General features: G+C 41.6%; 1 protein-coding gene and 2 long non-coding RNA genes across 8 annotated transcripts; 2 read left to right on the top strand and 1 right to left on the bottom strand.

The window, feature by feature from the left end:
• Nucleotides 1-2,007: 2,007 nt before the first annotated feature.
• Nucleotides 2,008-11,832, bottom strand: kansl3 (KAT8 regulatory NSL complex subunit 3). Of its 6 annotated transcripts, none has more exons than XM_077715595.1 (22): nucleotides 11,649-11,832; nucleotides 11,179-11,209; nucleotides 10,255-10,532; nucleotides 9,329-9,499; nucleotides 9,165-9,255; nucleotides 8,791-8,976; nucleotides 8,000-8,128; nucleotides 7,812-7,928; nucleotides 7,624-7,722; nucleotides 6,997-7,068; nucleotides 6,835-6,909; nucleotides 6,593-6,750; nucleotides 6,469-6,532; nucleotides 6,203-6,391; nucleotides 5,742-5,895; nucleotides 5,375-5,452; nucleotides 5,010-5,201; nucleotides 4,268-4,355; nucleotides 3,897-4,039; nucleotides 3,121-3,227; nucleotides 2,642-2,867; nucleotides 2,008-2,165 (listed from the first exon to the last, which is right to left on the bottom strand). In XM_077715595.1, exons 2-22 carry the CDS (start codon nucleotides 11,182-11,184, stop codon nucleotides 2,023-2,025), a joined length of 2,766 nt encoding a protein of 921 aa, XP_077571721.1. In that variant the 5' UTR covers nucleotides 11,185-11,209; nucleotides 11,649-11,832; the 3' UTR covers nucleotides 2,008-2,022. The 6 variants fall into 6 exon arrangements, with proteins under 6 accessions (XP_077571721.1, XP_077571722.1, XP_077571724.1 ...); XM_077715596.1 differs by lacking the exon at nucleotides 11,649-11,832 and adding an exon at nucleotides 11,314-11,627; XM_077715598.1 differs by lacking the exon at nucleotides 5,375-5,452.
• Nucleotides 11,833-12,246: 414 nt separating this feature from the next.
• On the top strand, nucleotides 12,247-13,624 carry LOC144195769 (uncharacterized). Its single transcript, XR_013326158.1, has 4 exons — nucleotides 12,247-12,399; nucleotides 12,522-12,606; nucleotides 13,223-13,328; nucleotides 13,400-13,624. It is a non-coding gene; the product is annotated as an uncharacterized LOC144195769 (long non-coding RNA).
• A 759-nt stretch (nucleotides 13,625-14,383) lies between these two features.
• LOC144195623 (uncharacterized) lies at nucleotides 14,384-15,777 on the top strand. Its single transcript, XR_013326111.1, has 3 exons — nucleotides 14,384-14,572; nucleotides 14,647-14,773; nucleotides 15,651-15,777. It is a non-coding gene; the product is annotated as an uncharacterized LOC144195623 (long non-coding RNA).

Here is a 15,777-nt window from a genome sequence, read left to right as displayed (position 1 = left end):
CATGTGTACAAACAAACGGACGCGCACGCGCGCGAGTAGACAACAACAAAAAAAGGTAGTGCGGATCGAGTGGAGAGTCGCTACCGCCACCTGTTGGCGAAACAAAGTCATTGGCACCCATTGACGGGAACTATACAAGTATATAAGCTAGTTAGTACACGCATTTGTGGTAGTAGTGCAAGTAAATGCCATACACGTGCTTGTAGTACGAGTTCACGTCAGTACACGCCAGTACACGTGCAGTATACGGAAATACGAGCGTTTTTAGTAGAATAAAATACATGTGCTTGTAGTAGGAATGTATGTCAATATACATACGTACATGTAGTAGTAGCAATTGGAAGTACATCTGTTTGTAGTACAAGTACACATGCTTGGAGTTGTATACGGGAGTACACATTTGTAATTCAGGTACACAGAACACACCTGTGTTGGGGGAAAAAAAACACACCAAAAACTTCCAAAAAGACATTTAAGAGCTGGACCTTCGCATCCTTGCTAATGTCCTATTTGAAATGTAACATACTATGTAGTACTAGTAAGTAATACATTGTTTTTTGGCATACTTTAGGCCCCTGGAGGATAGACTAGGACGGAAAATGACGAGGTCTTCAGACATGGTGGCTTTTAGATGCCACCATGACCAGCAGCAACTGACAAAGCGTGCCTTATGTAAGCGGTATAACAATCTCCGCACTTGTTATCTGCGTGTGGAATTAAAGACGGGATGTCTGTTTAGATGAGTGGCCGTGTTTACGTTGCTACTGTAAACACACTCGAGCATTAGATCGGGATTTGGAGGGGGAAAGGACGGGATGCGGGTCGTAGAGTCATCAAAAGGAGATTTTATACTATAATATATATTATATTATAAAAACCAAGGGCTCTGCTGTTTGGACGAGCTTCAGAAAAACAGAAATGGAAAGCCGTGAGGATAAATTTACAATATGTGGAATGGGTGTGTGGCAGCGAGATGATTACACAAGGAAATAAGGTCCGTTAAGAGTTAAATTCTTGTGTAGATTAAGCTTTAGTTTAGTTGAAGCGTCCACTTGTACAGTCATGTTGCCGGAAGCTCAAGTCAAGCGAGTAGAACAAACCCTATGCAGGTGATAGCTTGTTGAAAGAGCAACGGGGGGCGCCGCTCACTTATGCGGCTTCCATGTGGGGGTCTGCCTGGGGTCACAGTGGGGAGCGCTCACACTTTTGGGTCATTTCTAGAAGAGGAGGGGGGGGGGGCATTAGTGCAAGACAACAGACAGGGTGAACAGAAACTGACTGAAGAAAAGTTATAAAGTAAACAATAACATGGGTGTACTCCACATTTTTTGATGATTGGACAAGTGGATTTTTTAAAAGATTTTTTAATGACTACAAAATACTTGCTAAAAGTATTTGTCTTCACATCAAAGCATCTGGCACAAAAGCTCTGATAAAAAGAAGCTATTTTTAGCTATCATTTCACTTAGCATAATTGCCCCCTTCCCGTACATCGTAATTACACACTTCATCAGCATTTACCGTATTTACTCGCATATAAGCCACATCTGTCAGACAAAAAAAAAAGATTACTGAAGAGCTTATATATATGCGCATAAAAAGACGAAATGCAAAGTGACAAATATGAAACGCCATGACGCAAGACAGTGCTGCCAATGTGGTCATTTATTTCAAAATAGAGAAAAGATAACTAGATAAATCGCTAAACTAAAATAATTTTGACGTTTATGAACGAAATTCAAGAAAAAAATAAACCGTATCTTGCCTAAAACGGGAAAAACTCACTTGGGAGTATCCTTGATAAATGTGTTGGTAGCATTTAGCATGTTAGCACATCCCCAATATTTGTTAAGGCTGATCAAAGGTCTTGCGGTTGATTGAATAAATATCAGGTGAACATTGTGAATCATTATACGTGAGAAATTGTAAAATTCAAACATTTGAAGGCAATTTTAAGGGTGCGGCTTATATGCCAGTTAATACGTTATCTGGCCCGCGGGCCGTAGTTTGCCCATGTCTGGTCTAGGTAATGTCAAAGAAGAAGAAATAATGACACGTACCTTTTACTGTGTTCTGAGTTAGCTTGGCCTCGCCAGTTTGGCTGAGCGATGGCGTTTTGCTGGCAGGCGGCGCTCCCCGAAGCATCAGTGTGATGGACGTGGCGGCTGATGATAACACACACACAAACAATGAAAATGCTCAGTACTAAATGCAATGGCAATGTCGCTAGAAAGTCTGAGAAATGTTTTCGAAAAGGGGAAAAACTGAAGACAAAAACGGGGGGAAAAGAAGAACTTAACAACCAGTGTGGTTCCAGTTTTTATTGCAAAAAAGGGACAAAAAAAGGTACGAGTTTTGTCAACACGGGTCAGGATTTGGGGATGATCCAATGGAGGAGCGTTTAGAGAACAACAAGATGGCGTGAGCGAAAGAAAAACAAAAATGGAAGCCTCAACGCTGACAACAATATTCACGTCTCCAATATGCGAGATCGACAAAAGACGGGACAACAAAAAAAGAAAAACAAAGCGCTCTACGCCTGAATGTGTCCGTCCCGGTGGTTCGGAGCTGCCTTTTTTAGCATTGGAGCTAGCGTGGGGGCGCTAGCGCGGCCGTCGCCCTTTGGCAGTCGGAGACATACCGGCGGCGCTCTGGTTGCCGGCGTGGGCCAAGCCTGGCAACGTGCTGGCTAGTTTGGCCAGTCCGCCATTTGTGAGCAGTTGGTGGATGGCGTTTGTTTTGGCCGCCGCGTCCGCCGCGGTGACCACGGGCAGCGTGCGGACCAGAGTACCGTTGCCGTCGCCGCTGCCCACGCCGGGGATGGAGACGGCGCTCAGGACTTGACCCTGTGGCTTGCCGCAGGATGCCTGAAGAAAAACAGAGTCCTTGTAACCATGTCAATTTTATCTAAGTGATGTTAAAATAAATTTTGTTTAGTGTTTTATCAGTTTATCTTTTCTCTATTTTGAAATAAATGACCGCATCTTGCGTTGTGGGGTTTCGTCTTGGCATTTTTGTGCATGTCAAGTCTAATTAGTGTCTGACACCCTTACAATAATACATTCACAGGACCAAAACCCAAATCCATATTTGGATTTGTAAAGGCTTGTTCATAGCTACCTGGGAGCTTCCGGTGCCGGCTTCCGCCGAGGGCGAGCTAGGTGCCTTGGTGCCGATCTCCTGAAGACTGAAACTTAGGCCTCGTAAAAGACTGCTGGCGGAAGGAGCTGTGCACACATAGGCAAATTCTCTTTGTCACATAGGCAAAATCCGGCGCCCCCGACCTAAACCGCGCGATCTCAAAACGGGCGTCGCCGCGTCCCAAAAGGGGGGGGTTCGAAATCGGGGACGACGGCGTGAGAGGCGATCGGCGACGATGGCTTGGGGACAGGGGTGGGTGGGCAAACTTTTGGGCCCGGGGGCCACATTGACTTTATAAATGTGACAGGTGGGCCAGGTCAGAACAGAAGATACGATACATATAAAAAAGTGCATCTGTTAACAGTACATTAACAGAAAAAAAGGACTAAAGTATTAACATACTCATCACTCATCATTCAAGTAAAAAGTCTAAAGTACAAATTAAAGGAATGTATTAAGAAATATTCAAATGTCATTTAAAAAAAAGATAGAGGGGCTGTAAAACACAAAAAAACAAATAAGAGTGGACACAGCTACTGCCACTGGACTCCGCGTGACGGCGCCATGTTGGGGGGGAAAAAAATTGGAGAACGTCGGCGGGCCGTATTAAAAAGCCTAGCGGGCCGGGTGTGGCCCGCGGGCCGTAGTTTGCCCATGTCTGACTCACTCTCTCACGCGGACAAAATGGTGGCCGCGAGGCCATAGCGCTGCGCTATGGCGTGGTCTGGCGACGGAGCGGGGCGAGCAAAGTATACCTTGGGCGGTAGCCGGGATTGGCGAGATTGGCGGGATTGGTGGGATTGGCGCGGACGACCCTGACACCACGCAAGGCTGCACGTTGCTGAAGGAGCTGGAGCCTGGGGACAGGGCACCAGACACCTCCGAGAGACTAGCACACCTGCAGTGACACACAATAACCACCAGTCGACTCAAGAGTCACCTGGAAAAAGTGCTTGCTGGCTCTGTGGTCAAAAAAAAAGGCTCCCTTTTCTTCATCGACATGGCTCGGAGGACTAGATTTCTTTTGGGGGAGGCTCCTAATATGGGGATACGCCGCGGTTAGCAGCTAAGCCGCCGCTCCTTACTTGGCCGTATACAAGCTAGCCCGCGGGAAGCGCTCACTTACCGCTGGCCCGTGAGAAGTCCCGACAGCTCCATGGCGCCGCTCACGGTCTGCGACATGGTCACCGCCATTGGCTTTCCGGGAACGCCCGCTGCAAAGAGATAGTATTAAAGAATGAAAGGTACCAAGCTGTTATTATCATGTATTCATCGGGTGAATAATGCAATTGGATCAAGATGGCAGAAGACGTAGCGATGGTGAGAATTTCAATTGGAAATTTGCTCCTTTAGCAAAATGGTTGCTTAAAAAAATGTTGGATACGAAATTTTTTTGGATTTACTGAGTTTAGGGAGGGTGTTTGGGTTGATTGTCCAGGGTAAATTCTTGAAATTAGGGAAAAGTTGGCAAATGGTAATGAAATAAAATCTTTCTCTTCTATCTTTGCGACATGCAATTACCATTTATACCACAGGAGGGCAGAAGTCAGCCATATGGTTAGAGATCTATTGGTGTTAAAAGATTTTTTAAAAATTCCCATTCCAGTGCTGAGTCCTAGTAGCAAAAGTGTTTGATGAGTTTCAACGTGGATTCTCACATTTTCATGAACTTTAAAAATAATAATAATAGCGAAAAAAACGCTAATTAGTATTTTTTTTAATTCACGATAAATGAAGACCCCTGATAGAACTCATTTTGAGGGTGAAACACTTCAAGGCATGCAATTGCTATAAAATGGTAATCAATTCATGGTTAAAACTCTACATTTCAGTTTTATTGATATCCATAAAAACAAAAAACTGGTTACCTTGGTGTGCTGCTGGGTTGACGGCAGCCGCCGCCGCCCCCGCCGCCGCCTCGTTTTGTGAGAGGATGGTGACCTTGATCTTGGCCGCCCGCTTGGAGGGTTTCCCCGGCCCGGTGGGACTGGGCGTCAGTCGCCTCTTGCCGCGGGCCCTGACTTCATCTCGCTCCGTGGCCTCCATCTGGTCGCTTGTGACTACACAATCGTACAAGATATATCAATGTTACCAAGTCGAGTCCACTCCATGTATAGGCGTGGATTTTAAAATAAAGCTAATTTCATCAAGTGGGGGAAGAGTTGGACCCTTCGATGGCAATGGAAAGAGAAAGAAAGAAAGAAAGAAAAGAGGAGGGATAGCAGCCACTTACCAAAAATACACGGAGGAGTACCAGGAGGAAGGTTTTTCCTCACAAGCATGTTTTGTTTCATAAAAGCTGCAAACTGAGCTGTGAATCGGGAATCAGGAAAGAGGAAAAAGAGGCCAGAGGAAGGAAGGAAGGAAGGAAGGAAGGAAGGAAGGAAGGAAGGAAGGAAAATGGTGGAAAAGGACAAACAAGAGTAGTTCAGTCACCACAAGATGTTGTGACCACAGGAGTACTTCTCTACAACATTTTATGTCTATGTCAAAGGGCAAGATTTTTAGATAGTGGTTTATGGCAAAAAAATATTTGGTTTTTTAATCTCTGTCCATATGTGGAGGATTTTTTTTGAGTGCGTTATGTCTTGTCTTCTCACCTTGAGCCTGCTTGTGTGAAAGCACGGCGCCCGAGCGTTGCATGTGGGTCTTTAGGAGTTGCGTGGCCGTGATCAGACTGGATTTCTGCGCCGGAGAGAGACCCAGCTTGGGTTTGGGACTGGAAGTGGGGCTGCTGCAGACGCTGGATAAATCCTGAAGGGAATAAAAAACAAGTCTGAAAAAGTGCCCCGAACGTGAGCCTATATCACAGGTGTCAAAGTGACGGCCCGGGGGCCAAATATGGCCCGGGAAAGTCATTCCTGAGTGCCGACTTTCTGTTTTAGGATCAAATTCAAATGAAGATTATAGATGTATATCAAATTTCCTGATTTCCCCCCTTTTAAATTAATAATTTCATTTTTTAATCCATTTTAGTTTTTTGTTCAAAAATCATTTTGTAAAATCAAAAAATATAGAAAAAAAGCTCAAATAAACATAGTTTTAGATCTTTAAAAATTACCTCTGAACCTGAGGGCGAGATGGGGTGCCTAAGTGCGGGAGAGGACGGCCTCCCACGTTCCAGGTCAAAAGGCAGCTCACGTCGCGGCCTCCTTTTCTTTTCGGGTTCCATGTCCCTGGAATCTCCCGGACCGTGACCGTGGCTCTCGGCCCGGGTGAGGACACCGGACAAGAAGTCAGCAATCTCGTCCTGCCAATCGACGGACGGAAAACAAAACATTTGACTCCAGGCAACTCTGTAAAAATGGCCATTTTTAAGGCGCCTACCTGAATGCAACGGTCCACCATGGTCTGCGTCAGTCCATCCGATTTCATTTTGGCGGAATGGATTCTGTGGAGATAATCTTTATCGTACCCGACTCAAAGGAGGACGCCCGCCACGACGACTCACCTGATGTTGTCGTCGGCCCCGCCCACCAGAACCATGCTATTATCGGTCCTGAGTTTCTCTCGGAATTCTTCCATTCCTTCCACGCTGCACTGTAGAGCGTTCTGCCCGACGACAAACAACACCGGGGTCTTCATGTCCAGCAGCGGGTCGTCAACGTCCTGCCGGTGGAAAACAAATGATATAAACGGCGAGGAGATTTGCAACTTTTATTAAAGTGTCTGAAAAATATTTTGAAGTCTCACCCCTCTCGGACCGTTGACCGTAAGCAAAGGGAATCCCAGACAAACGACAGCCGCCAGGTACTCCATTAAAGAAACCTGCCGAGTGGGTGGTCAACGTTTAATAGGACGCCGGCACCCCCGACGGGGCGTAAAAAAGTGAGAAAATAGAATGTCGAGCCTCACGTGACAAGCGATGAGAGCTCCGGTATTCCAACCGACCAAGATGATGGGTTTGCGAGGAAAGTGCCTGTGAACCTGAAATTCATTGGAGAAGCACAACATTTTTAATCAAAATGGATTAAAAATACAATCATTAAATATGCCATCGTGTGTAAAGGGTTAGGGCCATTAAAAAAATAAAAACGTGCAAAATTGTGACCAATGTCGGAACCTTGAGATACGAGCTTAATGTGTTCCGAGCTCGTATGTCACTTTACTTGTATCTTAAATCAAATTTCCCCATAGAAATGAACTACCTACATACAAATGAATCCGTTCCCACCCTCAAAAAACACCAAAAACAGGGTATTAGTGTAAAAACATTTTATACTGATTAATCAAAAAAATCCAACCGGTAAATAGATCTTTTAAAAAAATCAGTAAAACCAAGAGAAATATAAAGTATAAGTTATGAAAATAGACAAAAAAATTAAAAAAAATCTCCAAAATGGTGGCGCGAACGGGTGCAGTGGCTCTATGGTGACAATTAGGCTTTTGTCGAGTCAATGATGATGACAAAACCTATATCCAATTATCATTATTATTATTATATAAATGAAGCACAGCACTTGAAAAAGAGACAAACTGTACCTCGATGACCTTTGCTCGAACGGTTCCCAGCATGTGTTCCAGACATTGTGTGATTCCGATATTGGCGCCGCTGCTAATATGAGTGTGTATGGGAATGACCTGACGACAAAAAAAGGCGGCTCTCATCAGCACCCTTTAGGAAATCTAGTCTCAATGGACACTTGGGGTTTACTTTATGGATGGGACACCTTGCCGAAACAGGACAGCTGCGACTGCCAGAATCTCATCCTCCGTGACGTGGACGTGGCCGCGTTGGTCGGGCTGGACGGCGCTATCAGGATGAGCGGCGATCCGGGGAGTTTGCTCTAAAACGAAGAGGAGGAGGAGGAGCCAAGATTTAGCCAAAAAAAAGGGGGCAATGTGGGTTTCAACGTACCGGTTTGTTTTGCGACAAAACGCCGACGGCCGGATCCCACGGTCGCTTGAGAAGCAGCGAGAGGGCCTCGGCGCTGGCCGAACCCGACTTGGCCGCCGGGAGCAACATCCTGTCGATCAGCGACGGCAACTTCTCGGAGAAAAGGAGAATTAGTATGTCACCGTGGCGTCGTCTACGGCACGGGTGTCAAAGCTGCGGCCCGGGGGACCAAATCTGGCCCGGCGAATCATTTTGTGCGGCCCGGGAAAGTCAATCACGAGTGCCGACTTTCTGTTTTGGGATTAAATTAGAATGGAGTGTAAATGTTAAATTTCTTGATTTTCCCACTTTTAAATCAATGATTGTCATTTTTTAATCATTTTTTTTCTGTTTTTAGTTCAAAAATCAGTTTGTAAAATCTAAAAATATATTAAAAAGCTCAAATAAGCATTATTTTAGATCTATAAAAACTGGAATATTCAGGGCTTTTAATCGAGTTCTTTCAATCCATAATTGTAATTTTTGTACTAATTTTTTGTGTTTCTAGTTTAAAAATCATTTTGTAAAATGTAAAAATATATTTTAAAAAAACTAAAATAAACATTGTTTTAGATCTATTAAAAAAAGGAATAGTCAGGGCTTTTAATCCAGTTTGTTTTAATCCATTTATAAAAAATAAAAAATCTAAATATTCTATCCAAAAATGGTCCGTCCGGCCCACGTGAAATCAAGTTGACGTTAAAGCGGCCCAAAGCGAACCGACCCGAGTCTGACGCCGTGTAGACTCTACAGGGTCATGTACGCCAACCTACCTTGCTTTTGAGAGTCTGCAAAACATCCAAGTAGGCGGCGAGCATGGCCAGACTCAGCGATTCGATCAGCGTGGTGTGCAACCACTGCGTCAGCTTGGTTTCCCAGTTGACGCTGGCTAAGGCGTGGCGCACCTTTCTGGCGCATTTATCCACAGCTATCCGGCGTAATATCGGCTCATTGGACGTCTAGGAGAGATGCCAACAACGAGTGTGCTTAACATACAGTCGGGGTATGAAAAGTGTGCTTAGACTCCAATTGAAAACAAATTTTGGCATCTATGAAATCACTTCAGATTGGCAGCCCTAATCAATCCGAAAATGGTTAGATATAGAAAATAAATAGAAGTTACCCTTGATAGAAATGCACGACTTACATTCTCATTGGCCAAACGAGCTAATCTTTCAGCCTGAAGTGCTTTGAGGACTTTGTTGAAGAGTTTAGTCTGCGAGCCGGACCACATAGTCCTGAAAGAACAAAACGCTAGTAAAGACAGTGATGGTGAGACGGACTTTTTTTGTTTTTTTTATGTCGGCTCACTTGTTAATATGTTCCTCCCAATCGTCGGGAGTTTGGGGACTGTCTGCAACGGTGCGAGCAAACAAGACGTGGCGCTCGCATTCCTTCATCACGCTCTGAGCTTTGTGGTTATCGTACAGGGGGACTGGGGTGGGTGTCACCGTTTCCACGTCCAGGAAAGATTCGGACTCTCTGCAAAACCAGAAAAAAAATGGTTGGAAGGTTAAGTGAGGCGCATTATGGGGCAAACTAGGGGTTTGTATTGCCTCGTATCTGAGGTTCGAATCCCATTACCGCACTTTAAGACGATTAATACTATTTTTTGGGAACGAAAAGGACAAAAAAGTACCTCCGTATGGTTTAACAGTAATCCCTCGAATATCGTGGTTAATTTAGACCAGAAATGGCCACGATAATAAACAAAAACAAGTCAATTTCTTATGAAATGTAGGATTTTAAATATGAAAAAATACATACAATTATGAGCCTATTTTAAAAAATGACAAGTCAAAATATTAACTTGACCATTGCCAAAAGCCAAAAATAACTTATAAAAGGTAAAACACTTAATTTTCTTTGGGCATTAGTGTCCACTTATATATTTTGTAAAATATTACTGAGTTTGGCTAGAACTAGGAAACAGCGCCCCTAGTGCGTTTAAGCACAACCACTACGTTAGGGCACGGTCGCTGACTACTGCCGTCTTGTGGACGCGATTAGTAATGCAGCCAGAAATTGGTTATTTCCACCCAAAACGGTAATATTTCCACCCAAAATCCACCTGTAATAATCGATTCGGGCGGATTTTGAATCGATACGACAATCTTGCATGGTAATATTGCGATATATCGCATACACTTGGAATCTGAGGCAAAGATTTTGCTCGACTTTTAACTAACGCAGTAATTCTAATCATTCCAGCCCGTAAAAATACTAATCCAACTCACTGTGTGACTTCGGGCTGCCGTCGAGGGGTGACAAATAGCGTTCTGGTAGGCCTGGCGCTGCTGGCGTCCGGGTGAGCATTCCACGGTTTGGCGTAGCTGTGATCCAGACAAACCAAGTCCAACTCCCTGTCGTGAGCCGACAGCTGGAAGAGCAAGGACGTTCCCATCTTCCGTGCGGAGATCTGGTAGTCCTTATCCCCGCCGCCGCGATACATCCTCTTACCGGGATTGAAGGCACCCCGGGAAGGCCTCCAAAATCTCCCACGCTTGACACACAGCTACAGGGGAGGGACAAGGCATTAAAAAAATGTGGTTGCCGACCAGATTTGGCCGCAATAATCGAAAAGTATTTTAGTAGTTTTTTAATAATTACCATATTTGCAACAAAAAAAGACGACTGAATCAAGGCTATGGCTTTTATACGCACATGACTTGCTATACTCTTTATCACCAGTAGACGTCGACAAAGTAAGATTTACTTTTTTTTTGTTTTGCAGTAAGAAAACAACCATTACTGGTTTATTCTCAGAAGCCTAACTTTGAAGAAAACACCTTCCCATAGGTATAATTTTCTAAAATAAAGCTATTTTTTGCTTTCGCTTCATTTTTTTCAGCAGAGAAAAAAAAAGTATATTTCTTTTACAACTATTAGCTCTTCGACGTCTATTTACTTTGGAATTTAGCATTCAGGAAATATATGTTTGATTCTCACCTTTGTAGACATAAATGAGAAAACTATTCTTCGTTGACATTTTTCAACGTTCTCGTTTGTCTTATTATCTGTTCTAATAGTTCAATTCTCATATTTTTCCAAATGTACTCAAATATAAATATTTAAAACATCTTACTAACATGGACAATTGACATGACTTAATATTCATCAATAATATATGGGCTAGAATTAGTAATAATTTCAGTACTTACCTTCATTTATATGTGACCGTGACGACGTTGTCTGTGCATAAGTACAGTAAATGCCTGATTGTTAATAATAGACAGGACTGTAGAACCGTACTAATTATGTTTAAGGTTCCTCCACACAATTAACATCGCCCTTACGTCCGTTTATGGCCTTTCACGTTTCTGAGATATAATCCTTTTTCGGAAGCTTTGCAGGTGCTTTTGTCTTCAATGAACACCACCCATGACTCTCATAAACACGTAACAGCGCCACCAAAATGAGGTTTACTGAACTCTATAGGCGTTTTACTGAAAATATAACGTCTATCACGACGCAAAGGTTCATTCTATGGCTGCCGTGTGTTTCAAAATAGGAAATATGCGGCAGAACAGGGAAGCCTTTGAAGAAAGCGACTGTTGAGGCTGGGCAGACCTAGCATGCTAAAGTTAGCACAGCAGGCTAAAAGCTAAAAGAACCAGTTTCCGTCGCTCACCTTTGCTTCTATCGATCCATTATGTTCTTGCAAGTGTTCAATGTCTTCTTGCGTGCCAAAAACACATAAAAGCGTACTTATCTATCCGTAATTAACACACGTTACATAACCGACAAAGACAACCGCGGAAGCTTGCTCTCGTTTAGTGTGTGGGGCGTTGCCAGATTGGATAGCACGATGCACACTATAACTTTGTACGGAAGACACGTTGCGGTCATGACGGAACTGGCAACCTGGTTTATGGCGCGTTAATGGCTGCAGAAAAACCGGGACTGGATTTCAGTCAGTTGGAATTGGTTTTGTTAAGGGCAAAAATAGTATATAATAATAATAAATAGTAGGTAACCAGTTAGATCAATAGATCAGTATTAAAACTGCAAAAACTGTAGAATATTTTTAAAAAATATTCCATGCTTCAATAATACTTTGCATATAAAATATTTGATGTACACTTTTCTTTTAAAAATTTGGTTTGACATAATGCAATTCTACTAATTACAGTCATCCCCTTATTTAGCACATTTATGATGAAAAGTGAGCTTCCAATAAAACTGAATGATAGTGAAGTAAATCATTCATTGCTTTTATAAGAAGTCTTGAGGTTGCTGCCAAAACATACAGAATGTCATCTTCACTGTTTACTGTATCGATTACAAAAGATTGACTCGCCTGGTTTATTTCATCATTCTAAAAGTTCTAGTTTACACGACTGGGCTAAAGGCTACTTTTGTCGAGGCTAACTGCAACAATGGTAAGTTTAATTTATGGCTGTCTTTTAAAAATTGGCTGTTATTGGCATTCCTTCTTAAAAAATGAGCTATATTTTTGTTCAAAATACATTGAAAACATGTTTTTTGTTGTTGTCATCCTCAGAGACGATACCTTCTTTTGGCTTTGGTCTTTTGTGTCCTGCTGCCAATGACGAACGGAGCTTGTTATATGAAGATCCATCCACCAGGTAAAGACAATACTTATTTGTTTTTTGAACATTTTAAATCAGGGGTGTCCATTTTATTTTGGTCCTATTGGGAGTGGCATCGGATCTTGCACCCTCTGCGACCCCAGTGAGGATAAGCAGTATGGAAAATGATTAAGTTTAAGTTAAGTTGGAAATAAAAACACAACAGAAAACCCTTACAAACTTAAAACTAGGGAAAAATAACAAAGAAAACAAACTTACTGGACGAAGAGAAGACACATACTGACAAAGACGACATTTGGGCAGACAGAAAACACTCAAACACGGGCTTTAAATATACAGTGTTATGATTACTGACAATCACAAACACCTGGCTCACTCACACAAGAGAAGGACAACCAGAATGGACACAGAAAATGAAACTCGCATCACAAGGAAACACACCCAACCACAAAAGCAGGACTGACCTGGGATCAAACCCTCGACCCCAGAACTGTGAGCCCCAAGCAATAACCACTTGTCCACCGGGCCACTACTGAAAATGAAAAAAAAACACAAATACCTTTACTCGTATCATTTTAGCTTTAATTTTAGCATGGATTATTTTATTTTGATGCTTTATTCCCCACCCTTAAATGACCCGATACCCACCAAGGCCAAAGCCACTGCTTCGATGAGGCGGATAATAAATGGTACCCACTTGGAGCCACTTGGACAAATAGCGACTGCTTGACTTGTTCCTGCACCCAATGCTGCACATCGTAAGTCCAACCTTTAAGCGCTTTTTCTAACATCGTCCAATACACGCTCGCCATCTATTCCTCGCACGCAGGTACAGCGAACCCCGACATTTTCCGGTGGACTGCGTATCTGTCTTTGACAAATACAGGTGCGAATACAAGGTGCACAAGAGGTACAATCCTACTATTGAGTGTCCAATTTTCGGCTCAGTAGGAAAATGATGCAGTCGTGACCCAAAAATGCGACAAAAGTGGAAATGGGGACGGATTTTGAGAACAAATGTCAAAAGTGGAAGTCAATAAAACATGCAGCAGAATGTTGTCTTTGCATTTATTTATTTGTTTATCATATAGCAGAGATCAGAAAATCATCCACATTAAAATTTGAAATGTTACGCTATTGCTACTTTGCCGAAATTCACTTAACATGGATAAAGCGCGGAAATCGAGGGAATACTGCAAATTCCACTATATGTCTTTATAAACTGCAATTTTATAACAACTAAATAATATTTCTATTTCGAATAAGTTTCTCCATCTTGTTAAAAATGAATATGTAAGATTATTCCACTTACTTTAAGTATTCTTATTAAGGCAATACATCTAAAAGTTGCTCATTTATCGCCGTAATGAGGAAAAGAAATATTTCAAACAACTTCTATTCTGAAATGAAGATTTTTCACATATTAACCTCCGTTAAAATAAGAAAAACTTTAATATATGTAGAAACAAATCACTTTAAGTCAATAGATGTGAATGCTGCTCTACTTACGAAAAATTCAAGTTACAAATCCAGTGTGGAATGGATGAAATTTGTAAGTAGAGGTACATGGTGGAATGGATTTGTAAGTAGAGGTAGCACTGCATTTTGTTAGCCATGCATTTTTAGCATCAATGTGAAACCTTGACCTTTTTATTTTGCAACCAGAATGCAAATATTGACATATTTGGCTAGTTGGGTAGTTAATTTCTAGGAAATGTTTCCAAGGAGGCGGGGCCTGACAGGAAAAGACACATTGGCTGTCAATACAAATACAGCTCTCACTTCAATGGCAGTTGTTGCAAATATGGTAAGCTTTGTTTACATTTTTTTTTTCATTTTTTAATCTCTCTTCCGTGTTTCGCCTACAAAAAAAACATGCTCACCAATAAAATGTCTTTTTTTTTCAATCACCGTTAGAGAATTGACGTCTCTTTAGCTTTGTTGCTAGCTAACCTGCTACCGTTCTCAAATGCAGTTTGTACTGCTTATTCGCTTGAAAAAGGTATAAAAAAAACATGCATGACATATTTCTTTCACAATGGTATTATATTGTAAACATTTGTTGTTCCCGTGAAGATGCGACCGAGTGCTTTGATGAGGTGGACAATAAATGGCACCCGGTTGGATCCGTTTGGTTAAACAGTAACTGCATGGAATGCGGTTGCACCAGATGCTGCACAGTGCAAGTTGAAGATTTGAAAAGGTATTTAGCGGCTGTTGACGAGATATTGACTTGCCTTTTGCTTCTTTGCTCCAGGTACAGCACTCCCAAAGATTTTCCCGATAACTGCGTGTCTGTTTTTGACCAACTGGCGTGTCGATACAACGTGCATAAGAAAGATGACCCATCGATTGCATGTCCAATTTTCTCTGTTGTGTAAAGTGATTGGCAAATGACATCCATTGGAAAATAAATCAATAAAGATGCGCATTGGGCCTGTTTTTTGGGTTAGGGTTAGGGTTAGGGTGTATTTAAATACAAAATGGTTAGGGTTGCTGACCTTGTCTGACCTGCTTTAGTGCAAAAATGCAGGTATATAGAATATATATATATATATATATATATATATATATATATATATATATATATATATATATATATATATATATATATATATATATATATATATATATATATATATATATATATATATATATATATATATATATATATATATATATATATATATATATATATATATATTATAAAAAAAATTCAGGGGCACCTTTGTGATGATGATGATAATTATTATTCTTTTGTACAATAATAAATTGGCGGATATTTTATAAAGTGCCACGACACCAATGATATGATTTCAATTTTAAATGTAGATTAATTCTTTTTTTCAAGCAATATGAATAGTAACTGATTATACTAAAATATTGGGAGCCTTTCATTTTTAGTTTGTATTGGAAATACATTTTTTTTACAATTAATGTGGAGAAATAGTCATGCAATGTTTTTGCAAAGTTGCTTTGTTTCCATTTGGATATTTAGATTCTTCCGTATTTAGACTTTTAAGTTTGGTAATATCTGCAGTTGTGGTGATTGCAATATCACTTTTTTTTTTGGTACTTAGAATATTGTCCAATGTGGTGGTGACCCCATGGAAAACGCCCACGCCATTGGCCTATTTAACCCCAATGTTTACCTCCATTGTCCTGCACTTTGATCCTTTGGAACTGGAGCTTTTTGTGAGGGATCGC

The sequence above is a fragment of the Stigmatopora nigra genome, chromosome 4, assembly GCF_051989575.1.
Source record: "Stigmatopora nigra isolate UIUO_SnigA chromosome 4, RoL_Snig_1.1, whole genome shotgun sequence".
In the NCBI taxonomy this organism is placed as follows: domain Eukaryota; kingdom Metazoa; phylum Chordata; class Actinopteri; order Syngnathiformes; family Syngnathidae; genus Stigmatopora; species Stigmatopora nigra.
The sequence above is the reverse complement of the archived record's forward strand: the minus strand, read 5'-3'. Positions and strand labels throughout refer to the sequence as shown.